We start from the raw sequence: 26,662 nt of genomic DNA on the forward strand, positions 1-26,662 counted from the left end.
AAACACTCAGCAGGTAGGGCTGTTGACATCATACCCACATCTGCCTTTACAAAGGCTTTCCCCATCTGCTGTGCTCCTTATCACCCAAGTATCCCCCCCCCCCCGGGGTTCTCCTTTCCTCTGTCCCAGGACCTGTGGCCAGCAGGGACCCCGTGGGCCCGGCACAGCTGGGTTCTAGAGAAAGGCCCCTCCGGCTAGGGGCCAGGCCTGGGATGAGGTGAAGTGGCAACTGGCCAGGCTTTCTGCTGCGCGAGCTGGGCTCACAATGGAAAGTGCTGTCCTCCACAGTAACCGGGCAAGATCAGGGCCCCAGGGCCTCCCCCTGCCCATAGCCTGCTGAGCCAGCTCCCGCTTTGTGCCACAGACCATGGGCCTTGGTGTCTGCCAGACTATAAAATGGGGGGTCGGCCCCCAGTCACCCACTGCACTGGCCCACCCGCCCGCCTGACCGCCTGCCTGTCCTTCAGCAGGAAGTAGCAGGTCCCCAGGTAAGAGGGGACTCCGCAGCTGCTGAGAGCCCCAGGGAAGGTAGACAGGGGGGGAGCCAGAGAGAGCCATAACCAAAGAGAGAGAAAGGCAGAGGGAGAAAGAGGAGATAAAAATAAACAGAGAGGGAGGAGAAACAGACAGACAGACCAAGAGACAGAGAGAGAAGAGCAACATCCCCAGGAAGGAAGAAGCCCAACCGCCAGCTCAGGGGAATGTTGCTTCACAGAGTGACATGGGGGTTGGGGGGGGGGGGCTTGGTAAGTAAGAGCCTGCAAGTCCCAGATGTGGCCCAGATGTCTGGCCTGCCAGAGAGGGCAGTCCTTGGGGGGCGGAGGGAGGGAGCTGCTTGCCCTGACTGGCTCCTTTTTTACAGAAAGTGTTCAGGAATCAGCTGGACCAGAGGGTTTTAATCTGTACTGTCAGGAGGTCCTCAAATCCCCGGAAATTGCCTCCAAAATGAAAGGGAGCCCAGGACAGGGCGTTCCCCAAACACTCAAAGGCACCTGTGCCCCTGAAGCAATGAGGAACCGGAGGCACTGACCGGAGCCCGATCTGGCCAGTGCCCGTGCAGTCCCTATTTCAGAGCCCCCCACACGCACGGAATCCATCCTCTCGGCTCCCTCATGCCCCAGTCCCAGGCCTGTGTCTGCACCCACACACCTGTTCCCAGACAATGCCCCAGGCTGCAGCTCAACTGGGGAAGGAGTCAGGAACCAGAATTCAAACATTGGCTGAACAGGTGTCAGTGGAGAATCTCCTACGGGAGACGCTGCTGGGCCAAGCGCTGGGAACCACGAGTCAGCAGAGCGATGATAACTCTGTGGCTGGATCCTCTGCCTAAATTGAAACTGAGTCCTAACTCTTAGCAGTGGCAGTGTGCTCCTGGGCCGGTCACCTCCCCTCTCTGAGCTCCGAGGGGATACGATGGCACCCACTGCATATGGGATCAGCGTTCATTCATGGGCATAACAGGCCTGCAGGACCCCGAGTCTCAAATGGGACAGGGTGCTGTTAATGCGGTGGGGCCAATTGCTATCACACCGGCGGAGAAGCCCGGAGAGCGGAGAGCGGTGTGCAGAGCTTCTGGTTGCAGAGGAAGGACACAGCAGGGGAATAGGAGGTGGAAGGGAGGGCATGACAGGTGGAAGGACATCAGAGATGCATGACCTTCAGAATTTCCAGAGAGAAAGAGAGAGCGAGAGAGCAATGAGTTCAAGGAAGGCTGGCGAGATGTGAGACTCGGGGACAGCTTGCGGGTGCCATCCCTGAGTGACCTAGGCCAAAGGTTTCTTTCCAGAGGTTTGCAGGTGGGGACCATGTCTCAGGCTGTGAAGGCCTCAGCTACGGCTGCAGTGAACCCGGGGCCTGATGGGAAGGGAAAGGGCACCCCGGCCGCAGGACCTGCCCCCGGCCCTGGCCCTGCCCTGGCCCCAGCCTCGGTGCCAACGACCAAAGCCGGGGACCTGCCTCCCGGCAGCTACAAGGTAAGCACCCTGGGGCGCGGGAGCTGGGCTCCACCCCTGCACATCCTCTCAGCTCCTCCCCTCTCTCCTCCCTTGCCCTTCCCCTCCTCCTCCTCCCTTTACCAGAAATCACCAGCCCCCAGGAGGTACTCTAGGAGCAGCAGGTGGCCTCAGACCTTTTTGAAAATTCTTCAAAGCAGTGAGGACTGAAAGAGCTTCCCCAGCCCCCTTGGCTTGGGGTTGGTTTGGTCTCAAACTGGTACATGGAACTGGGGTCATTTCACATTGCCAGGTTCACGACATGCGCTCACACGCTCCTCCTCGCTTGGTCGGCTTTTGTCATGCAGTTGCTTCATTAATCGTTCCTTTTTATTTAACTTTTAATAATGCAGCAATGCCTGCAAACTCTGCGCCACCTCAGTTAAGAACCAGAACCCAGTAAAATCCTCTCCCTCTAAAGTATCCCTCATGAGCCCATCAACCTTCTCCCCTACTCAAGGCACCTGACGATGTCACCCCTGCCCACCATCGGCCTGCATGCATTTTTACCCCTTATTCCTTCAAAAGAAATTCCTTTCTTTATGTTTTATGTGTTTTTAACTCGTTGGAAAATGCCCTGGGCAATTATTCTGGGGTTATATCTTTTCTTGTCACCCACTCTGAGATCCCTAAGAGTCATCAGCACTGCTGTATGTTGCTGTGGGTCCCTAATTTTGGCAGCTGTCTTATATTTCAGAGTGGGGACCGTCACTCCTGAGGACCATCAGGGCAGCTGCTAGCTTTGCTCTGGTGCACACTGTGGCCAGGATGGGCCTTCTCTGCATCTCTTGGGGCCCACATACCAGAGTTTCTCTTGGGAGGACAAGCATAGGAGTGAAAGGACTGGGTCAAGAGTATGGGAACCTCCTCCTGGTATAGCTGGGGAAACAGGCCTTTTCTGAGCATCAGCTCTGTGGCAGGTACTGAGGCTGAGGTACAGAATTAGATCAACCCCACACCCTGCCCTGGGGAAACCCTTGGTCCTTGGAGGCTGAATCAAGGGAGAGAAGGGTGCATAGAGAGAGACTTGAAAGCAAAGCAGCAGTGACTGTATTGCTTGTGCGAATAATGGGCTAAGAACAGTGCAGGAGCACTCGACCAAGCCCACATGGGGCAGAACATCAGGGAAGACTTCCTGGAGGAGGTGACGTTCGAGCCTAGAGCAGGACAGGGAACATGAACTCCAGGATGGGGTTGTATGGTGGGGAAAGCATTCCAGGCAGAAGGAACAGCACAGAGGAAAAAAAGAAATCCATCGGAGCCTAATGATTGTGCAGATACTAAATTCGGAAGTAGAAGGAAGGGGGGACAGGATTCTTCCACAGAATTTGGCTCATGGTCCACTCTCATATGATCTGTGCAGGCCTGCTTTTATTTATATAGGTATTTAATGAGGTTTTGGCCTGGAGCATCTCCAGATGGGAGGTATACCGCCTCCCTCATTCTGCACCCTTTTTCCCCTGGGACGGGGGTTCTCTCCTGCAGCTGGTGGTCTTCGAGCAGGAGAACTTCCAGGGCCGTCGTGTGGAATTCTCTGGGGAGTGCTTGAACCTGGGAGACCGTGGCTTTGACCGAGTGCGCAGCCTCATTGTCACCTCGGGACCGTGAGTGTGGAACGAGGGAGGACATTCCTAGCACTGTGATAAAATAATAATAAGGAAACATAATAGCTGCCATTTACGGGGCACCTGCTCTATGCCTGCCACCATGCTAGCAGAGACACACATATTTCCAGTCCTTATTTCAAACTTGGGAGGAAGGTATTATTCCCCTTCCCATTTTGCAGATAAAGAAACTGAGGTTCAGAGTGGTGATTTGATCAGCATAAGGTCACACTCACAGTAAGTCATAATTCTGGGGGAGAAATGCTTTTTCTCTTGACCAGAGGGCCGAGTGTCCACTAGCTACCCCCTCTCCTGGGTATCAAGCAACCCTATAAGACATTCACAGTGGCCATACCAGCTCCAACCCCTGTGGGCTGAGGTCAGGGCGCAGGACAAGACCCACAAGGCCCCTTTGCCTTTTGTCTCACCAGCCCCAAATCTCCCAAGGCGTATGGTCAGCTTGTACGCCCAGCATCATGAGACTCACTTTCCCCACCTCTGAAATGGGGAGAGTCATGATCCCCACTCCCCTTCACTGGACTATGCTGAGGCCTGAAGGAGATGATGCAGCATGGGCCTGGCACTGTGTGAGTGCCCCAACATAGCAGGTGACAGTGACCATTGCTTACCCTCTCCACTGCCCCATGAGTTCAGCCAAGTCACCCTGATCCTGGGTAGGTGGTGGGGAGGAGTGCACTTCTACCTCCTGCTCCCACCCCCACCCCTGGTGTGGTCAACACAGCCTCAGCCCCACCCTCAGCCCCAAAGCCCAGCTGGGAACAGAAGCTGCGGATGTGGCCAATTTGGGTTTTCAGGCTTTTTTTGGTGACAGTGACTCAAACCCAGAGTATTTCTCCTCCAACAAAGATGCAGCTGGTCTTTGGTGTGTGCTCTGGGGCTGCGCCCAATGGGGAGAGAAAGGGGCTGTGGTCCAGGGCCCTGGGTCTGTGTCAGGCCCCATAGGGCTATAGGAGAGACCGTGGTGGAAAAAGGATGGAGAGGATGAAGTGGGCAGGGGAAAGAGAGGAGCAGGGTGCCCTTGGTACAGGGGTGGGGAGAGAGGCAGGGCATGCCTACCTGAAACTTAGGAACCTTCACCCTGAAACCTGATACCTGACACCATCCCAGGACCATAGCTGGTGACTTAAGCCCTCTGAGCCTCAGTTTCCATATCTGTAACTTAATATCCCTGCCCTCCTTCTCTCCTTGCACATAATGCTCCAGTGAGGAGATGAGAAAAGATATTGAAATAAATACTTACAGTTCCTCAGTCTTATAATAGGTCCTCACTGGGTGTTATAATTCCCAGAGCTATGACAGGGGAAGTTTGGGGGAAGATAGGCAGGGTGGCCAAACCACTTCAGTATCTGTCCTTCCATAAGCTCAGACCCCCAGCAGCTTTCCTCCCTTTCCAACCATAAAAGATAGTATTCATTGCACTTTCTCTGTGCTAGACTTGCTCTGCACTTTCCTTTTTAGACCCTCATAATCTCCTGATTAGGAGATGCAAGGTAGATGCAATCTTTCCTCTCTTCTCCTGAGGCTTAACGAGCTTGAGTGGCTTGTCTGAAGTCATGCAGCAAATAAATGATGAACTGAGATTAGAATTTAGGTCTATTTACAGAGTCAATGCTCTTAACTCCTACATGCACCATCTTCCAAGGCTCCCTTCCCATCCATCCATCCATCCACCCATCCACCCATCCAGCCATCCAGCCCGCCAGCCATTCATTTCCATTTATTCCTCAATCTTCTGACCCCTCTCCCTTCCTCCCTACCTCTATCCATCCATCCATCCATCCATCCATCCACCAAGTCATCTGCCCTTTTACCCATCTACCTACCTATCCACCCACCTATCCATCCATTCATCTCCCCATCCACTCATCCAACTATCCATCCATCCATCCATCCATCCATCCATCCATCCATCCATATCTACTCCAGATCAATCAGGGCTGAAGCAGATTCCCCTCTATTCTAGGAGCACAACTATCACTCCAGAGTGGGTTGGCTCATTCCTCAAACAAAGACCTGAGGCTCCTGGGACTCATTGTGCCTCCATCCATGGTGGTAGCTCATCCTCCACCTGCCACACACACCACCACCCCCATCTCCTTCTAGGTTGAGAAAGATCCCAGAGAGACAATACTAATGTCAATGTCCCTCTTGTTTCCTGAGAACTCCTGAACACATAAAGAGCAAAGGCTAAGGGGTCCCTTACTCTTAAACTTCTCATCAATCTCCCCCAGGGGTCTCTTTAACACAAGTTCACTTCCCATCCTTAACCAGGCTGCCCTGGGAAAGCCAGGAAAAGCCCCATTGGACTTCAAACTTGCAATCAGTTCTCCTGGAGGACTGAACGGCTTCAAATGCACTCACATTTCATTCTCAGAGGTATCTGAGAGGTAGGTGTTACTACCAGTCCCCTCCCACTGCCTCCAAAGCAATTACCGAGTGAGTTCCGTATTCCAGGCCAGTCCTTATCAAACCTGATTCAAGCACCTGTATCAACTGTCCCCTTAGTACATCCAGGACTATTATTTATTTAACATATTTCATTTTAAATGACCCTTTCGAACACAGATAGATATATTTTCAAGAACCTTTACATCACTGGCACAAAGAGAAAGCCAACATCACTTGCTGATAAGTAATAAGTAAGATCGCCATGCTGTCTCCTGAGCAGAGGCAGAGTATCCTAATCTTAAAGGAACAAATACAGAAATCCACTGGAGCACCTTGAAAGGTTTCCAAAAATACCTGGCAACAAATCGGGACACTAATTCCATAACTTTGTTGAAACATTGCAAAAAGATGACTTCTGCATCCTAACCCTTGAATGACCCAAATTGGTGCCAGGTGGAGGATTCACATCACCTCTCAGAACAAACTCAGTTCATTCTATTGTCTTAGTTTGTATATTTTCTGTGACTTGAAATAAGCTTTGAACACACACACAAAAAAATGGTATCCATAAAAAAAATGAACACAACGAACACAAAACAGCACTATCCCACCGTTGCCTGCTCCAGGCTCCGGGCGGGCAGCTGTTGTTGCCTTGTTACAGAAAAGAGAGACTAGTGAGTGTTAAAGGTCCGTTAGCATCCAACGGAGACATTATCCTAGCTGTCCTCAGGTCTAAAATAAAATGTCTTCTTATGTCTATTTTACTGCAGGTTCTTGCAGTACTTAGGCCATGTGCATCCCACAACTGGGGAAACATTTCGCTCACATAATGATACACACTGTCTCATACAATCCTCCACCACCTGCCAGAAAAGAGGCATTTTTAGATGAAGAAACCAAACTTGCCCCTGGTCACACAGCCAGTAAGTTAACATAGCCTAGGATCAAACTCACTGGCCTCAGGGCTACCTTGCAAGGGTGTGTGTTGGGGGGCTTCTGCTAACGGTTTCTCTCCTTCTGGCCTTTGCTTCTCCCGGTCCTCCCTTGTCATTCCACCCATCGCTGTCACATCCAGCTGGGTCGCCTTTGAGCAGTCCAACTTCCGCGGGGAGATGTTCGTCCTGGAGAAAGGCGAGTACCCGCGCTGGGACACGTGGTCGAGCAGCTACCGCAGTGACAGGCTCATGTCCTTCCGGCCTATCAAGATGGTGAGTGGCTCCTGAGCTGGTGCTGGGGGACTGATGGGGAGGGCAGGAGCAAGTGTCAGGTGTGATGGCAGGCAAGGGAATGTGGGCGGGGGGGGGGGGCAAGCAAGGAGGAGGAATGGCAGGCAGGGAGGCGTGACGACCAAGGGCACTGGGCGCTGGTGCTCATTGATTCGTGAGATGTCCCTGGGACCCAGCCCCTGCTAGGAGCCCTGGACAGATGAGAGACGTGAAGCCTGGTTTCTGCCTCCCCTGCTATTTTAGAGACTCATTATCCCAGTTGTCAGAGCTAGACACTTCAGTGTCTTCCTTGCTTCTGTTTGTGGATCATTTCTAATTCCTGACTGCAGGTTAGACCCTCCTGAGAGGTTTCGCAAATCCCAGTGCTCATCCCAAACATCAAACAGGCAGGTTCAAGCGTGTGTGGGAGCTGAGAAGAGGCATGTTGTAGAAAGGTACCTTGTGAGGATAAGACAATATATGTTGCTCAACCATCTTGAGCCCTCTGAGCCTCTGCATCTTGGGCCATAACAATAACAGTCACAAATTAATGTTTTGGTGGCACTTGTCATATGCCAGGTGTTGTGCTAAGAGTGCTGTATGGACAACATCGTAAAATCAAGGCTGTTATCCCCCTTTCACAGGCTGGACGGTGGCAATCCCGGGCAATTCCCATGGTGGCCTGAGCACCCCCAGCTCTCTCTCTCTCTCTCTCTCTCCCCGCAGCCAGGGCCCCCCCCCCTCAGTTACTTCTCTTTGCCCGTTCATACTTCACATGCCCGAGCCAGTCTCTCCCTCCCCAGGACTCCCAGGAGCACAAGATCTGCCTGTTTGAGGGTGCCAACTTCAAGGGCAACACCATGGAGATCCAGGAGGACGATGTGCCCAGTCTTTGGGCCTACGGCTTCTGTGACCGTGTTGGCAGCGTGAGGGTCTCCAGCGGAACGTAAGTCACCCCTCCAGCCCGGCCCTGGGCTGCTGCTTCTGCTTCAAGCACAGACAGCCTCAAAGGCTGTCCTCCCTATAGGATATAGCATCGGGTGCAGGGGGAAAGGCCGCAGAGTCCCTCCTGAATTCTCCTAGGGCTGGTCCCTGGGACTCCACCAACAGAGCTTTCTTCCTCTGGAGAGGGGATTCGTACTTTGATGAATATACATGTTGATGTAAACAAACCTGGCAATTGGTTCTAAAAAGATGGAAGATGGAGAGTAAACACTTCTAGACCTAGTTTGGGATTGGAGAAATAAATGAGAGAGGCAGAGCTGATGCAGGTAGATGAGTCTAGATGTGTCTAAGAAAAGAGCATGTTCGGGGACATCCAGAGCCTCCAGGGGAAATGAGCAGAATGACTTCAGAGAGGCGAGCCTGGGTGGTGCAGGGGCCTTGACCTGTCACTGAGGTGCTGTGAAAGCTGGGTGAGCCCCGAGCCCATCTGCTCATCTCAGCATTCCCATCTACACAATGGGCACTCCAGGTTCCTTGATCTAAAAGGGCCCCTTATCCGAGCTCTTCAGATTTGAAGCTTTTGAAACAGAGCCCTGGGACCTCATTTCTGTGAGACCATAGAGGACTGGATGCCCCGAGGAGATCACTGTATCCATGTATCCATCCCACTGCCTCTGAACTACCGTGCCAGACACTCCTGGTCTCCTCTAGGCAAATATAGAGCTTCTGTCTCTCAACTGGACTCTTTCTGACTTCCTACAACAGCATCAGGGCTCTGGATTTTTGCTTGGCTCTTCCTCTTCCCTGAAACCTGCATCCCTGCAAGCCACCTGAAATTTCTAAGCATCGCCTGTGAGCCAGGCACTGTGCTAGAACCCTAGGGTCCCCCTATCATTGCCAGCATGTGACTTCCTTAATCTTGTCTTTTTTTTTTTTTTTAAGGAGGCAGGGATGAATAAGGCTCAGTTCTTGCCTTCAGGGGGGCTCACTCAGCCCAGCAGCAAGGCCAATGTATACCCATGAGATGATGTCCAACATCACAGGTCAGAGGAGGAAGGGAGGTTTCTGGGACCTGGCTGTGCAGGTGGGAGTGGAAGGCAGGTCAGAGGTTTAATCTGAGGAGTCTAGAACTTAAAGCAGACTCTGCAAGATGGGCAGGAGGTGTGGGAGAGGCCTGGACAGACCCTCCCAGCACAGGGAAAATGGCAGAAGTCAGAAATGATTCATTGATGATAACCATGTACCAAGCACTGTGCTAATTCATTCTCAGTGAATAGCTTAGGGGATCTTTGTAACAAACCGATGAGGTAGGTGCATTAGCATCATTGCCAAGACAACAAGCTGAAGTCCTGGTAAGTCATCAACTTGGATTCTCATAGCCAGTAAGCGGCAGAGCTACGATCTGAACCCAGGTGTTGCTGGCACCAGAATGTGCGTTCCCAACCACTACACGTAAATTCACTTACATACAAAGGAAACCATTATTTGAAAAGAGGCTCCTCCTTCTTTTCTGCCTCATTGCTGACCAGTCCCCCACAGCTTGTCTTCATCCCTTTGATCTTGTTCTGTGAGCCCCAAGCCACCACCGTCAGTGGGATGTGCTTCGGTTTCACTACCAGGCACATACATCATATACTCAGTAAGCACTTCTGGAACATTTTCCCATTTGGCCTGGACCAAACCAGTCGTAGTGACCACTCACACTTTCCAGAAGGAGAAACCAAGGTTTTCTAGAGAGACGGAGTCACTGGCTAAAGCTGGTAGGAAGCCCCAGGAAGGGACAAAGCCAGGGCAGAGGAGCTGCACCTGCTTCCTGTGATCCAAGCCCATGAGGGATAAAGAGCAGATGGCAGGGATGGGTGGAGAACTTGCTGGTCCGGGCTGGGGTCCGGGTGCCAGGCAGTGAGTCTGGCTGTCTCCACCCTGACCTTCTTGCTTCCTTCCCAGCTGGGTCGGCTATCAATATCCCGGCTACCGTGGGTACCAGTATCTCCTGGAGCCAGGTGACTTCCGGCATTGGAACGAGTGGGGGGCCTTCCAGCCACAGATGCAGGCAGTGCGTCGCCTGCGTGACAGGCAGTGGCACCGTGAGGGCTGCTTCCCGGTCCTGGCTGCTGAGCCTCCCAAGTGAATCCATACCCTGCTCTTCTTCTCCCTCACTACACCCCTCCCTCAGACTCAGTTTCCCTGTCATTCCTGTGCAAATAAAAGTTCCTAAAGCCAAAATGTCTCCTGGATCTGTGTATAGATGTGAGCTTTGGGGTCCCCCATCATTGCCACCATGTGACTTCCTCAGTCTTTTTTTTTTTTTTCTTAAGATTCATTTATGGGCAGCCCCCGTGGCACAGCAGTTTAGCGCTGCCTGCAGCCCAGGGCATGATCCTGGAGACTCCTGGAGACCCTGGATCGAGTCCCACATCAGGCTCTCTGTATGATGCCTGCTTCTCCCTCTGCCTGTGTCTCTGCCTCTCTTTCTCTGTCTCTATGAATAAATAAATAAAATCTTAAAAAAAAAGATTCATTTATTTATTTGAGAGAGAGAGAGAGAGAGTGTGAGTGTGCGTGTCCACAAAAACATGTGAGCAGGGGGAGGGGTAGAAGGAGAAGGTGGGAATCCCAAGCAGACTCCCCACTGAGTGTGAAGCCAGACACAGTACTCAACCCCAGGACCCTGGGATCATGACCTGAGCTTAAATCAAGAATCAGAAGCTCCACCCACTGAGCCTCCCAGACACCTCATCCTCAGTCTTAATAATTATGTATACTAGTAACAAAAACAGCAAGCACTGCAAAGTTCTTTACACACACTCACTTAGTGTATCTTTTGGACTACTTTAGGAAGCTGGTATTATAATCATTCCCATTTAACAGGTGAGGAAATGGAGGCTCGGAGAGGGGAGAAGTGACTTGCCCAGGGTCACACAGCCCATCAAAATTTGAACCCAGGCATGCAGGCTGGCTGCTGAGCCTGCATGCACTCTTAAACAAATCTTTGTTTTCAAACTCTACTCCTTTGTGCTCGCTCATGATTTTTTACCTTCTTGGCTTAACACCTGTTTCGTTATTTACTTAATATATATTTTTAAATAGGCCTTCTATTTTGTGCTCGGAGGCATTCGTTTGTAAGTAAAGCTTCATAACACTACGGGAAGTGGAAAACCAGCGTCATATGCCATAGATAGAAACCAATTGTGTAAATACAATTTTAGGAAGGCCAAGTATCGAATAGACACCACCACCACCTGCCGAAGACTCTAAGGCTATAACCTGCGTGCTCTTTGATAAAATGGGTGATTAGCAAGTGTTGGAGAGAGACATGAAAGACATGCTTGCTCCAAACAGATTTTTCTCTCTGATATAATCAAAGAAGATTGAAAAGAGCATTATTCTCTTGTATCTGATGCAGTGTTATTTAATCCTGGGTCCAGGTTCCACTAAGAATCATCTCTCCTACTACAAGTGGTACATGCCCTGCTCTTTGGAAACCTGCACCGGGTGATATCGACTCCCATATCTACAGTTATTATTGATTGATGTTATTAACCTTTAATCTGAGTAGGAAGGCTCGGAGAGATATTGTCATGGAGGAAGGGAGGCGTTGAGGGATGGGATAGGAGTTTGCTTGGTGGGGAAAATAGGAAAGTTAACATTCTAGACAGAAGAAACAGCAGGGACGTTACTACCCCACATGGCACCTTTGTACAAAGGATCAAAATATGCTTCGTCCTCAAGACATTTGACTACCATTTGCCAGAATTTATTGGTATAAATCTGTGATGTCTGCAGTTTGAATGTGATACCCCTGTGCTATGCCCAACTTTCACAGCTGTACCTGGCAGGCCTGGAGCACCACGGGAAAGGCACAGAGGTTGAGAGACCCATGGTGGAGCCAAGCAAAGCTCATTGACATGAGAGCATTAGCTTGGTGGTTGTGTGGGCAGAAGCAGGGGGTGGGAAGAAGTTACAGAACGTGGCAGGAGATGAAGCTGGAAAGAAAGGTGGGGCCTCATGACACCCCACTCTGTGGTTTTGCTGAGAGTAAAAGTTGAGGCACCACCTGACTCAGAGGGTCTTGCACTCTGGGGCATGCAGTCTCCCTCTCCCTCGTTCTCCACACCTCCACCCTTCAAAACAACCAGTGTCTTGGCATTCGAAGACAGGTTGTCCTGTCTTAGACTAGAAGACAGGATTCCCAGGCAGGAATCTGTGGTTGTGAGTGTTTGTCCTGCCTTACTGTTAGAAGCTGCGAAGTGTTGGGCATATTGCTTCAGTTCCCTGGGACTTCTTCCTCCTGTCTTCACAGGGGCAGCTCGAATGTCCAACCAGCCCCAAGATTCTATCTGACCTTGGGATTCCATGGTTCCCTACTTCCAAGATGCTCCAAGATTCTGCAAGTCATCTCTGAGCTTCCATGATTCTTTGACTCCCAAGTCAAGCTACATAGACTCCCATCCTCAATTCCCAAGGTTGGTGGGTGCAGCTCTAAAATTCTACTACAGTGGAGTCAAGCTTTCTAGTCACATGGGCCATACAAAGTCAACTCTGAGGCTTCAGTGACCAAAAGACACATGATTTGATGAGAAAGAGAAAGGAAAAGAGAAACATTCTCTGTTCAGATATAGCACAACTGCTCTCTGATCACCTAGAATTTGTATTTCGTACTTCTTGAAAGAACTATTTTGGTCATAGCAGGTGTTTTGTTTTGTTTTCAAGTGTATCCATCTTATGAGTCCTATAAAAGGCACACTTAACAGAAATCCATTGGTTCAATTTGTGGTAAAACTTCCGTGCATTCATGATCTAGATTTTCCAAATTGCTTTAACTCAAAGAAAGGTGTCATTGCCCTCATTTTCTCATGTTTTTTTTTTTTTTTTTCTTTCTTGAAAACAATGTGAATGTTAGTGCTAAAACATGAGATAGAGATTTGGCAAAACCAACCAATAAAGACTAGGAAGGAAATAAAGTGATTATTTTATATTTGATTTATCATTGTCTCCTTACATTCATTTACCTTTTTTTTTTAAAAAAAGATTTTATTTATTTATTTGAGAAAGAGAGCAAGCATGAACAAAGGCGGTAAAGAGGAAGATAGGGGCTGAGGGAGAGGAAGAAGCAGACTCCTCGCTGTGTGGGGAGCCGATGGGGGAGGGGCTCAATCCCAGCACCCTGGGATCATGACCTGAGCCTAAGGCAGGCACTTAACCGACTGAACCACCCAGGCGCCCTACTTAGCTTTTGTTAACAAATTTATGAATAAACACAACATGTATTAAAAACCAGAGCAAATACAAAGTACAAGCAAGTCAAAGACCGGTACATGTAAAAAGGCTGGGAGGGAGTGTGACATAAGAGTTAGGGACCTGTTTCTTCTGCTGTGGGTCCTACTTCCAACAAGATGTGAGCTTCTCACCACCAGGAACAGAATTTCAGTGCTTAAAGATAAGCCCTATTTTTTGCCTTGAGACTGAAACTTAGAGTTTTACTTTCTCAGGTTGCTCAAGAGCAGAAATGTTGATGGGCACAGTGCTGGAGGCGACCAGTGGAGCCGGATTTGGCCATGTGGGTATGGTGTCCACAGCTTTCTTGGAGTTTCTCAGGGCTCGTTTTGACTCTGCAGGAGCTTTGCCCTAAATGCTGGCTTCCAAACGCAGTGCCAGCTGGGATGTCATCATGTTTCAACATTAGATCCCAGCTCATGAATCTCTGAGTCACAGGCCTTTGTGGTGAAGACAAAGCACCTTGGTTATGGATTGTTCTCTCCCATCCACGGCAACAGGAGGTAAACTACCCTCTTTCTGAGCAACAGGGCATGGATACAAAGTCAGCAACGTGGGCAGTCCCGGTGGCCCAGAGGTTTAGCGCCACCTTCAGCCCAGGGTGTGATCCTGGAAACCCGAGATCGAGTCCCACGTCAGGCTCCCTGCATGGAGCCTACTTCTCCCTCTGCCTGTGTCTCTGCCTCCCTCTCTCTCTGTGTCTGTCGTGAATAAATACATAAAATCTTAAAAAAAAAAAAAAAGTCGACAATGTGTGCGGTGTGGGGGAGGGTAGGGAGTGAGTAGAAGGACTACCCAGAGGTGTGAGGTGTGATCCCTTGTAGTCAGCACCAGACGCTGACAGACACATAGCAACCAATTTTTGGCAAAGGGACATTGTGTCAGGGTGTCCCGAGGAGCTTCTGGAGAAGTGAGCATCTCTTTAGAGCCTCGTTACCATGACAGCCAGGCACCTGGATCAGATACCTAATATCAGAGTGTTTTGTGAAGCTTGGGTACCAGGGCAGGAGTGGTATACATCCTTCCAGGGGAAGAAAAGTACCTGTCCTCTATCCTAGGTACCTCCCTGCCCACTGCAGGGGCTTCCTTCCTGTCCACTCCTTCTACCACCATGCTGAGTCTACATCTCAGCTCTGACATTTACAAGCTGTTGCCGGTGGTCAAGACAAATTACCCGATGGAGCCTCTGTTTCCTCATCTGTAAAATGGGAGTGATGAGGTTGTTGGGAGGAGTAAAGGATCAATTTGTCTGTTACGCATATAAGGAGCCTAAAGCGCAGTCAGTCCCTGAATCATCATGAGCATCATCGTCTCCAACGTCAGAGCTGGAAAGAGTTTTAGAATCGACGTGTTTTGTGCCACATTTATTCTTCCTGCTTCTGACAAGTATTGGCTGAGGGCCTCCTGAGTGCTGGGGAAACAGGTTGGGGGAGAAGACAGAAGAGGCCCCTACCCGATTGTTCAGAAACTGGTGGGGTAGACAGGCCGGGATCTTTCATTTGCTTGCAAAAGTCACATCAAATTCCTGGGTGGTGTGGTCTGGTGTCCATCTCATCAGGATCTCCTGGGGGCAGGTAGGCTTCCTCAAGGAGGGGACAGCCAGCTGGAGACCTGGAGGGGTTTGCTGAGTTAGAGGGCTGATAGGGGAAGGTCCAACCTAGAAACCAGATCTTCTGGCCCCCTTTAGCCCTGCAACTGAGATCTGCTAATTCTGTCTTCCAGACATCTCTGGAACGTGAACACTCCCTCCATGCCACTGGCCCTCCCTGGGGTTGGCTGTCTCCTCCAGAGGACTTCAACAGCTTCCAAATCACCTTTCCTGCCTGTCCTGCTCCACAGAGTAGCCAGTGGGTCTTTGCAGAAAGCAAAACTAACCACGTCCTTCCCCAGCAGAACACCTTCCATGTCTTTCCATGCTGTAAGATGAAGTCCTGACTCCTTTGCACAGTTGTTGAAGCCCTGTAGCATCCAGACCCTGCAGACCCCTCTGACCTCCTATCTCTCCTTTGCCCCGCATCCCGTCCACTGCACTGCACACCAGTCTGCATCTGAAAAGTGCCTCCTGCTGGACCTCTCACCTGCTGATCCCTGTGATTCACACAGGCTTCCATGCTTCAGGCCTTAGCGTAAACACTCCTGGCCCTCCCTCCCTGGTCCCAGTTAATCCCCTGTTTTCTCTTCCCCAGTAAGAGGTGCCTGCTTTATCGTGCATGCTTGTTGAAGGGTCTGGTTGGATGCAGGGGTCTTGTCCTCCTGTCACCTGCTGAATCCCGGTGCCTGGCACAAGGCGTTCAGGAGATGCTGTTGCTAGCTAGAATGCGACAAAACAAATGATCCCCATTCAGATCTCTTCTCTTGATCTCCATCTCTCCACCCACAAAGGGGCCTTATAAGACACCCAGCAGAGTTACTATGCAGTTAGTCATACAAAACCTCTAATATGTGTTTTTCAGTAATAGCCGGCTTCATGGAGACAGGGGATTTCACAGTGTCAGTCCCAACACGTCCCACATGGGGAGGCATTCTTTACTGGATCCATGAATGAATTAGTGAAGAGCTATGAATGAATGCATGGCCAGCCATGGGCAAATCACTAAATATCTGTACACCTTGGTTTTCTTATCTGTGAGATGGGGATGACAATAGACCTATCACACAGGCTATTAGTAGTTTAAATACGTAAATATAGAGATGTTTAGATAAATGTTTCCTACTTAGTGTGTGTGTGTGCGCGCGCGCGCGTGCGTGTCTGCTGTTATGGTTGCAACTATTACGGAAATGTATTAAAAAAAAACAAACAAACATAGAAGCCTGGGTGGCTCAGTGGTTGAGCCTCTGCCTTTGGCTGAGGTCGTGATCCCGGGGTCCTGGGATCGAATCCCACGTCGGGCTCCCCACAGGGAGCCTGCTTCTCCCTCTGCCTGTGTCTCTGCCTCTCTGTGTCTCTCATGAATAAATACATAAAACCTTAAAAAAAAATAAAAACAAAGAACAAAGGTTCACAATGAAAAGTAAGCCCGCATCCCTTTCATCCCCTTCCTTCAATGCATATGCACATAATAGATGTCCCATACACCCATTTCACAGACAGAGAAACGGAGGCACAGAGAGGTCAGATACCGTGAGGCCTGTCAGCCTGCAGTTTTGTTTCACTCTTGTATGTCGAGGTTTCTCAGCCTCAGCACGACCGACCGACCTTGCAGGCCGGGCGTGGCGTGGGGGGTGGGGAGGGGGCTGTGTTCTGGCGCGACGTTCAGGAGCCTCTGTGGCTGGGCCGTGCCCTGGAGACACAGTCGGACAACCTCGTGCCCCAGGTGTGTCTCCAGGTGTTGTAAAACGTGCTTGGGCTGGGGCTGGGGCTGGGGCTGGGCCAAAGCGCCCCTTTCCGGAGAAGCCCCGCTGTCTGAGCGCGCACGGCCGCCCCCCGAGCCCCGCGGGGCACACGCGGCAGCGCGAGGCCCTCGGCTCAGCCCTCGGCTCAGCCCTCGGCTCAGCCCTCGGCTCAGCGTCTGGCCTCTGACACCGCGTCCCGGCGGCCACGGCACTTGGCCGCTCCCGCACACCGCGCTCCCGACGGGAGGAGGGCTGAGCCGCCGGTCCCCGCGGTAAGTCGGCCGCGGACCAGGACTTCCGGGGCGGGGCCGGCCCGCGGGGCGGGGAGCGGCGGGGACGGCGGGGGCGGGAGCGGCGGCGGGCGGGTCCGCGCCGGACACGCCCCGTGACGTCACGGCGCCGCGGCCCCGCCCCCGCGCGGGCCCTCCCCCTCCCCGGCCGGGGCGGCTGGCCAGCCCGGAGTCGCTGGGCGCGGGGGCTCGTGGCCGGCGGCCGCACGGTAGGTGGCCGTGGGGGGCGCGCGGGGCGCGGGGCGCGGCGCCGGCGGGGCGCCCGCGGAGGGCAGGCGGGCGCCGAGGAGCCCCCAGCCCGGGCCCGCGGCGGCTGGAGGCGGCGGGAAGGCGGCGCGCGCGGCCGGTCCGCGGGGTGCGGCGGAGCCCCGGCGCCCCGACCGCGCTCCCCGCCCGGGGGCCCGCGCCCGGCGGCGCTCAGCGTCCGTGGGGGGCGGGGCGGGGCGGCGTGTCCCCTCGTCGGGGTCCCCGCCCCCCTCCCCGGCCTGCGGGGACCCCGGGCGGGCGCCGGGACGTGCGGGGGCCGCGCGCAACTTAACTTGCCGAGCCGTGCAGTCGCGGGGCGCGTCCGCAGCGGAGGCGTCGGGGGGCGCGCGCCGCCGGGGCCCGGGGTCGGAGGAGCCCGGCCGGGCTTGGGGTCGCCGGCGACGAGGGGTCGCCGGGACCGCCGCCCCGCAGCCCCGCGCTGGGTTGGCCAAGCCGGGACTGGGAGCGGCGGCCGGGGAAGGGGGCCTGGGTCGCCGGGGCGGGGCGGCGTGGCCGGACCTGGCGCTGGGCCCTGAGTACCGTGTGGGGCAGAGCGCAGAGCGCAGGTCAGGCTCTGCCACCCAAACGCCCGTCCGCCCTGGGAGGGAAGGGTGGGCACCGTCCAGGGGACCGCGGTTGTTACAAGGCACTGTGCCCATCACTTGCTCACTTCCCCTTTTGCAGATGGGGAAACTGAGGCCAAGAAAGGTCATGCGCCCACGGCCCTGGTAGGCCCCACAGGTGGGATGTGGCTGAGCTGAAACCCGCCCTCCCAGGCCTCCTGACTGCGTGTACGGGTGTTGGTGAGGCCAGTGGGCAAACTCCTACTCATCCTTCAGAAGCCTCAGGCAGCGCCCGGCCTGGAAGCCTCCTCTGGTCCTCTGCAGGCATTGTTGGGCGCTTCCTGTTTTGAAACCCTCAGGGGCAGCTGGCGCGTTCCCTCACTCACCAGCCTCCTGGCAGGTCTGTCTCCCGTCCTGGGCTGTGGACCCTTCTCCTTGTACCCCATCGCCCATCGCCTATCGCCTAACCTTTCATTCAGCTGGGTGGCCTGATGACAAGGCCAGGCCTCTGGAGTTGGGCAAATCTCCGGGTGACTCACTCTGGTTTAGTAGTGATGTAGTCTGTGCCAGTCGTTCCTCCTTATCCAGCCTCAGTTTCCATGACTGTGAAATTGGGTGTGTTGAGTCATTCGTGAACCAGTTTACCCTACTGAATCCCTGTTGTAGTATTCTATTATTTACCCAATGGATGTGTTTTTATCACCTCATTTTTTAGAACTTCATGTAATCTCTCTATAGCAGCCTCACTGAGATAGAATTCATATATCCTACAATTGACCCTTAAAAAAAAAAAAGCATTCAATTCAGTGTTGTTGTTTTTTTTTTTTTAGTTTTTTTTAGGATATGCAGAGATGTTGCAACCACCATCGCTAACCTAATTCTAAAACATTTCATCACCCAAAAAGAAACCCTGGGCCCATCAGCAATCACTCCTCAATCCCTCTATCTCCAACCCCTGGCAACCACTAATCTACTTTCCACTCTATGGATTTGCCTGTGCTGGACGTTTCCTGTAAATGGAGTCAGCACAATGTGGCCTTTTGCGACTGGTGCTGTTCACTTAGAACAATTCGGAGGCCGATCCATGTGGTGGTTTATAGCAGTTCTTCATTAAACCTTTTTTTTTTTTTTTAAGTATTTCATTACTTTTTTTTAACAGTTTTTTTCTTAAGATTTATTTATTTATTGGAGAAAGAGAGAGAGTGAGAGCATGAGGGGAGGAGGGGGGACAGAGGGAGGAGGAGTGGGGAAGCAGACTCCCTGCTGAGTATAGAGCCTGAGCCTCAGGGCTGGATCTCATGACCCTGAGATCAGGACCTGAGCCGAAACCAAGAGTCAGACGCTTAACCCACTGAAGCACCCAGGTGCCACAGTATTTCGTTACTTTTTTTTTTTTAAGTTTTTTTTTATGTTAATTCCAGTATAGTTAACATACAATGTCATATTAGTTTTATTAGTTGTATTTCATTACCTTTTAATGGTTGAATAATATTCCCTTGCAGGGATATAACTCTATTCACCCACTTCTCAGCTGGTGGACATTATTTCTACTTTTTTGGCTGTTGTAACACTGCTGTGAACATTCGTGTACAAGTCTGCGTGTGCGCATATGTTTTCAGTTCTCCCGGGTATATCCCTGGGAGTGGAGTTGCTGGATCGGATGGTAATTCTATGTTTAACCTTTTGAAGAAGTGCCAGTTTTCCCAAGCAGCTGCCCCGTTTTACAATCCCACCAACCACAGATAAGGGTACCGATCATTTTAAGTAAATATAGTCTCCGGAGCAGTCATAATCTTTGAAATCACTGGCTTCAATGTGCTTGTTAAAAATTATTTTTCCAATATGCATTGGATTAAATGCCTCATTAGCAGAATAAGGAGTGTCCTTCAGGTCACCCAGGAACATCTCTGGGACCATCAAGAAATCAGAAATCAAGCCCATGGAGCGCTTCGCCCAGGTGTGTGTGTGCTTCCGTCGTTTCTGTAACAGGGACATCCTTGCTGAGGGCCTTCAACCAGACCCTGTGCAGGACGGGGCAGTGAGGAGCCCAGGGGCTTGCAGTGCCCACCCCAGGATCTGGTGGTGCTGATTAGGAACCTGTGCAGAGGGGATAGGAAGAGTGAGAACCGCCCAGACCTTCCCACCCCACACCAGCTGGGTGGCCCTTCACAGTGAGGACCTGCGGAAGCCAGTCTCTCAGCTTCGAAAGGGAGTCTGGTCCTGTCCACCATCCCCCCCCCCCCCCCCCCGGCCACCCATGCTCACTCTGAAGGTGACCTCCTCCCCCGGTGGCCAAATCTCCGGGTGACTCACTCTGGTTTAGTAGTGATGTAGTCTGTGCCAGTCATTCCTCCTTATCTGGCCTCAGTTTCCATGACTGTGAAATTGGGTTTCACAGGTGGGCCACCTGCGCAACCTCAGTGAGTCACTGCTTCTTTCAACAAATGCCACCCCCTCCTCATCCCTGCCCCCAGACTAGAGACCTGCAGTCTGGAGTTATAGGTGCCTCATTGGTGCCCCTGAGGATGACACACAGACATCCCCTCCCTCCTCTTGGCATCGCCCCCAAGTCTGGGACCCCTCACCTCTTTGCCTCTGTGAGGTGGAGCCACCCAGAAAGCACCCAGGTCAGAGCATGGCATTTTCATGAAAGAACCAAGTTTCTTAAAAGTCACCAGTTCTTCCAGATGTTCTTAACCCTGTCATCTGCTAGTTCTGGAATGGAAGGCAGCATTCCTCTGTGCGTTCTGGGTTTGCATTGAGCAGCCTCGTCCTACCTGGGCGGCTGCTATTCGGAAGGGCCATTTAGACAGGCCTCTGGCATTTGTAGCCAGCCCCTCCCGCTTTTGTTCATCTGTAACCACTTTCCTTTCCTGGTCCTTTTAAAATCAAGCATTCCTGTGTAGCCTGGGGAAATGGCAACAGGGTTCAAGAGGCTCAGCCAGGGTCTCTGGGCCTCGGCGGTGTGACCTGCTGGGGAGTGGGCGTGGACTGAGTCAGAACTTGGATGCGGTGCCACCTTGGGATTGGGAGGGCTGTCAAAAAAATGTTATCGGCATGACTTTGTGAATTGTTTCGTAGTAAGAGAGGCAGAGCAGAAGTGGCTGGTGTTAGTGATTTGAAAGTCCAGGTATATACCTGCTTGGCTGGCTCTGATTTGCCTTGTGGCACTGCAGAAACTTGTCTGTAACAGCCGCTCCCGGCCTCCCCACCTGCCACCTGTTCCTGCCATCTGCAGTCCCCCTTCTCTGCTCTCGGCAGCCACACATTCACCCTGTCTGGAGCTACTCGAGAGAAGGTTCCAAGATGCCTGCCCTTCCCATGGCCCTTCTCTGGTCTCCTCTACTCTGGGTTGTGGCACGAGGTGGATTCATGGGAATGTTTCATTGAGACCAACTCATGAGGTGGGCCAGACCCCAGAAATTGCAGGGCAGGGCTGCTGAGGACAGTGCCCACATGCCTGGGGAGCCTCTGTGCCTGCCACCGGGGGAGGAACTTTGTGTTATCCTGCGTGCTCAGATGGTGGAGGCAAACGCAGGCCAGCCACCTTGTCTGCCAAGTGCATTCTTGCACCAACCAGACTTTTGACCAGTCTGCTGTGGCCAGAAAGCCAGCTGGTGACCAGAAAGTGGGCCTGGTGGTAGCATGCATACTCCAGGGCTTAGGCCTGCCTTAGAATCTAGTTGTTCCCCTCAGTGGCTGTGTGGTTGTATTCTTTGGCTGCTTTCCCAATGCATCCGTTTTCTAGTCTGCAGAATAGAGGTACAGATAGGACCTACCTCCTGGATTGGACCAGAGGGGATGGGGACGGGGGTGGGGATGGGGGTAAAGTGCTCACCTTGATACAAGGCAAAATGTGACAGCTCAGGGTCAGACAGGCTGTTGGGATCTTGAGCATGTCCCTTTGGGAGCCTCGGCATCCCCATCTGTCAAAAGGCCATGATTACAACTGATACCAACAGAGCTCACCAGGCATGGGGCAGTGTTCTAGGCACTTTATTTACCTTAACTCATTTGATCTGCTCAGTGGCCATATGAATTGGACAAGCCAAGGCACAGAGAGGTGAAGTAATTTAGCACAAGTTCACCCCGCCAGGAAGTAGGAGAGGCAGGATTTGAATCCAGAGTCTACACTCTTAATTACCATCTTATCCCTTCTTCATACCCTACCTTTTTTTTTTTTTCTTTTTTTGATTTTATTTACTTTTTGAGTGAGAAGAGAGCACATGCAGGGGGGAGAGGGAGAAGCAGACTCCCAGGCTAGCAGGGAGCCCAAGGTGGGACTCGATCCCAGGACCCTGGGATCATGACCTGAGCCAAAGGCAGACACTTAACCCACTGAGCCACTCAGGTGTCTCTTGATACCCTATCTTAATGCCCAGCACATAAGAAACACTCAGAAGGTGTCAGTTATTATTACTATATTACAGTGTTATATATTATTACAAATTATCATGTATTATTAATGCATGCTTATCCCATTCCCTGTCCGTTTGTCCACACGCCATCCTGGATGACAGAACAAGCAGGGCTCTTGGCTTCTTACCCCATAACCCTGATCCCTCTACTCCCTCCCATTCCCCCACACTCCTGAGCAGATGGGGCTGGGTAGGAGCTTGGAGGCAGCTGAGTCCTATTTGGGCTTCTGAATCACGGTGTGACACTGGGCAAGGTGCTTTCCCTCTCTGAGACTCAGTTTCCTCACCTGTGAAATGGACAGGTTGGACTTGTAACAAGCTGCCAATTGATGCCTTTGACCCAGACGATGGTTTTTGTTCAGTTTCCGTTGGGTTTTATTTTATTTTTTAAAAATTTTATTTATTTATTCATGAGAGACACAGAGAGAGAGGCAGGGACACAGGCAGAGGGAGAAGCAGGCTTCTCGCAGGGAGCCTGATGTGGGACTCGATCCCAGGACCTGGGATCCTGCCCTGCACTGAAGGCAGATGCTTTAACCACTGAGCCACCCAGGCGCCCCTGGGTTTTATTTTAAATGGAACCGGCGTTCAGTTGTTTTAGAGAATAATCCAATTTCCCACTTCTTTTGGGAACTCAGGAGTTTGGGCCAAACTGGAATGGCCTGAAGCTCCCCCTCAAATGCCCTGGGCTCTCCTGGTCATCATAGTCTTCACCATTCCCCACCATCGCATGCATGACCTGTCTGCCCCAAGGGCTTGCTGGCCCAGTACAGGTCTTCACTGCTCTGAGGCCACCACGGGCCTGCCTGGGTGTACTTGAACAAGCAGTTCCATTGCTTTAAAAATAAAATTTTGGGATCCCTGGGTGGTGCAGTGGTTTGGCGCCTGTCTTTGGCCCGGGGCGCGATCCTGGAGACCCGGGATCGAATCCCACGTCGGGCTTCCGGTGCATGGAGCCTGCTTCTCCCTCTGCCTGTGTCTCTGCCTCTCTCTCTCTCTCTCTGTGACTGTCATAAATAAATAAAAATTTTAAAAAAAGTCCTTTAAAAATAAAATTTTTTAACCACTGGTTTCCATGTTCTTCAAGAGTCCTTCCAGCTCTGCTTTTCTAGGACATCAGAGGTTGTCTGAGGCCTCCTGATACCTCTTCTGCCACTAGGAGCCTCAAGGCTTTTGACACATCAGGAGCTTGCCCCCATTTCACACTCCCTGCATGGAAGGCTCTGTCTCTGGACCCCAGGGTCCCACCTTATTTGGTTCCGGTCCCCACATAACCCACAGTGAGATATTCAGGGCGAGCTGAGACCCCTCCGCTGTGAGTACTGACGAGTATGTCTGTGTCCCAGCACATCTACATCACCTGCATGGCTCTGGGGACGCTTTCTCTGTCCTCACAAGGGATCAGGGGAGGCATTGGTTATTGACCACTCCATTTCCTGGAAACTGAGGCTCAGAGACTGTCGAGTCACTTTCCCTGAAGTCACACAGGTCTGATGTGACAGCATTGGAATTTGAACCCAGATCTTCCCAACTCTAGAGGCTGCCTGTGGGGTCATCCCTCCATCCCATCACGGCACAGATATCTGCTGAGTGACGTCCTCCGCTAGCCTCTATAGGTACCACTGTGTCCATGGCACCTGGCCCCGGACCTAGGTCAGCAGAGGCACTCGGTAAAGGCTTGTGGGATAGAGGCATGTGGCAGTTTTCAGCTAGATTCCGGGGTGCGGGATTTAAGCCACCAGGTCCCCATTTTTCCTGGAGTGTTTACCCTCTGATGGAGGAATCAGACAAGAAAAAAAGTCAACCACGTCTCTGACCCAAGATGTCTACCTAGAATGTTGGCAAACAACAGCGCCCAGGGCCCAGTCCAGCCCGCTGCTTGTTTTTATAAATAAAGTTTTTTTGGAATACAGCCACACATTTATTTCCATTTTGTCGGTGGCTGCTTCTGAACCAGGAGGGCAGAGTTCAGAGACAGAGACCGTGTGGTCCACAAAATTGAAAGTATTTACCGCCAGGCCCTTTACAGAAAATCTGGCAACCCCTGATCTAATCATCTCTTGGGTCCCTTTAAGTTATAATATTCTGTAAGGTGATAGTAAAATAATGATTGCCGTTCATATTTGAGTGCCTGCTGGATACTTAGCTCTTTACGTGTGTTTTTCTGAGCTCAACTGTTACCATCAGTGATACTCTTTTGTTTTCCTGTTATAGGTGAGAAAGTGGAGGCTCTTAAAGTCTGTGGGTCAGGGCGTAGGTGAGGCCCATTGGAGCGAGGGCGTCGCCTTCTTACAGGGTCTTTTGCCGGAAACTTTCCCACACAGCTCAGAGAAGGTTTTGATTTCGACTGTCCGTGAGCATTAGGCTGCCTTCACTTCTTGATTGTCTGTTTCTGCATTCACTTCACAAATAGGGGGCCATGGGTAGCCTGGGTGGCTCAGAGGTTGTGCACCTGCCTTCAGCCCAGGGCGTGATCCTGGAGACCCGGGATCGAGTCCTACGTCGGGCTCCCTGCATGGAGCCTGCTTCTCCTCCCTCTGCCTGTGTCTCTGCCTCTCTCTCTTGTCTCTTTGTGTCTCTCATGAATAAATAAATAAAATCTTAAAAAAAAACAACAAAAACCAAATAGGGGGCCTTGCTAGGTCCTGTGAAGATATGGGGAAAGGTCCAACTCTGCATTCCAGTGGAGGAGACAGCAAACCAGAGAGGCCACACAGGGTGTTGAGTGTTTTGGGTGATGCTGGTACATGGATGGGAGGCAGTCAGAGAAGGCTGCCTGGAGGGGGTGGAGACTGGTACAAACTGTGCCAGTAGGAATTAGCTGGGTAGAAGAGGACAGGAAGGGTGTCCAAGGGGGAGGGAGCCACAGATGCAAAAGTTTGGAGGTGTGTGACTAGGCCTGGTAGGTCTGCTAGTGTTCATGGCCCAGACTTCCAGATGTTGGTACGTGCAGGGGTGGAGTGAGGTGTTAAGATTAGAAGTCAACAGAAGTTGAGTCACAGCACAGTGTCCAGTGCCATCCTGGAGGGACTGGATTTCCCCCTGCAGAATGAGAGGCTTCCTCTCCAAGTCCCCGTCTACCCTTTGCTGACTCCCAGGAGAGTCACTGCTTGGTGCTAACTGAGCACTTCTCTCTGGGCTCCTGTTGTTTAACACAGAGCACACTCCTGCTGGCTCCTCCTCCCCACCCCACCCCACCCCGGGCTCCCTGGTCCACCCCCACCCCCACCCCCAGCCAGGAGGCGGAAAGATCCCTGCCTTTGCATTTATTTTTGTAGTTTCTTTTTGATGAGGGCATGTTTTTCATCTCAGCCGGTGGGTTCTAGTTGCCTTTGAAAATGTTCTAGCAATGTTCATTGAACAAATATATGAAACAGGTGAGAGTAATCAGGAAGGTGGTCCTCAGTAGGCGGGAATTTGGGCAGCCCCATGACGGGGTCGGGGGCTCAGAGGGGGCCAGGCTAGCAGGTGGCCTTGCCCTTAAGGTCAGCTCCCTGAACGAGGGGTGGGTAAGGACTCCTTTAGTTACAGGGTAGGAGGCAGGTTGCAGGAGCTGAGGTCCCAGTTCCAGGCTGTTCTGCTCCCCCATCTCGCTCCTGCTCCCCACATCTGGCAGGGTCTCTATTTTTGTCTCTCCCTGTCTCCTTCCCATCTCTATCTCCCTCTGTTCAGGTCTCCCCCTGACTCTGACTCTGTCTTCCCCCATCTCTATGCCTCTCAATCTCAGGCCAGCTGGCTCTCTCCATTTGTTCCTCTGTCTGCCCCCTCCCCCCACGGGCACTACTTCCCCTCCATTCCACCCCCCCCCCAGCCCTTCCTTTATCTCATTAGAAACGCTCTGTCCCACTTCCTTTGCCTGTGAGTGACATCCTGCCCCCCAGAACCTTCAGAACCCAACCTTCACAGAGCCCAGGGACTCTGCGACCACCCTCCCGAAGGCCTGGGAGATGGTGGTGGGCGCCTTCTGGCCTGGCCCAGGGAGGTTGGGAGCCCAGCGGAGGCAACACAGCACTGCAGGGGTTCTGAGTCCGCCCCCTAGGGCAGCCCCGCCCTGGGGCGCCTGGTGCAGAGGTGGGCGGAGCTGGGGAGTGGGGGCCAGGAGGGCAGGCCCCAGGGGCGGGGGAGGCAGAGGAACAGGAAGCCTGGGTTGGCAGCGAGGGAGTGGAGTGCAGCTTTGGGTCTGACTTGGTTTGGGAGCTCACCTGGGCGGAGGTGCTGGTTACCCTGCCTCTGGGGATCCCCCTGAATCCGCACAGGGCAGGTGCGGGGGCCCTGTGGGGTCGTTCGCCTCTCCTTCTGTCTCAGTGGCGCTGAGCTCCCTGGGGAGGCCCCAGCCTGTTCACAGCTCCGCAGTGCACACAGTAGGCCAGCCGTGCACATT

The 26,662-nt window shown here is 52.3% G+C and overlaps 2 protein-coding genes across 5 annotated transcripts in view; both read left to right on the forward strand.

Moving 5' to 3' along the window:
* Window positions 1-1,805: 1,805 nt before the first annotated feature.
* Window positions 1,806-10,380, forward strand: CRYBB1 (crystallin beta B1). Its single transcript, XM_055323269.1, has 5 exons — window positions 1,806-1,973; window positions 3,375-3,595; window positions 7,080-7,212; window positions 8,013-8,155; window positions 10,102-10,380. The coding sequence occupies exons 1-5, from the start codon at window positions 1,806-1,808 to the stop codon at window positions 10,283-10,285; spliced, it is 849 nt and encodes a 282-aa protein (XP_055179244.1). The 3' UTR covers window positions 10,286-10,380.
* A 6,807-nt stretch (window positions 10,381-17,187) lies between these two features.
* TPST2 (tyrosylprotein sulfotransferase 2) overlaps window positions 17,188-26,662 on the forward strand; it is a 53,149-nt gene continuing 43,674 nt past the window's right edge. For 2 of the 4 annotated variants that reach the window (XM_055322740.1, XM_055322743.1), the window contains exon 1: window positions 17,188-17,263. The gene's annotated coding sequence lies outside the window, so the exon portion shown is untranslated. The remainder of the gene's footprint in view (window positions 17,264-26,662) is intronic. The other 2 variants (XM_055322741.1, XM_055322742.1) reach the window with 1 other exon arrangement.

The sequence above is a fragment of the Nyctereutes procyonoides genome, unplaced genomic scaffold (genome assembly GCF_905146905.1).
Source record: "Nyctereutes procyonoides isolate TBG_1078 unplaced genomic scaffold, NYPRO_anot_genome, whole genome shotgun sequence".
Classification (NCBI taxonomy): domain Eukaryota; kingdom Metazoa; phylum Chordata; class Mammalia; order Carnivora; family Canidae; genus Nyctereutes; species Nyctereutes procyonoides.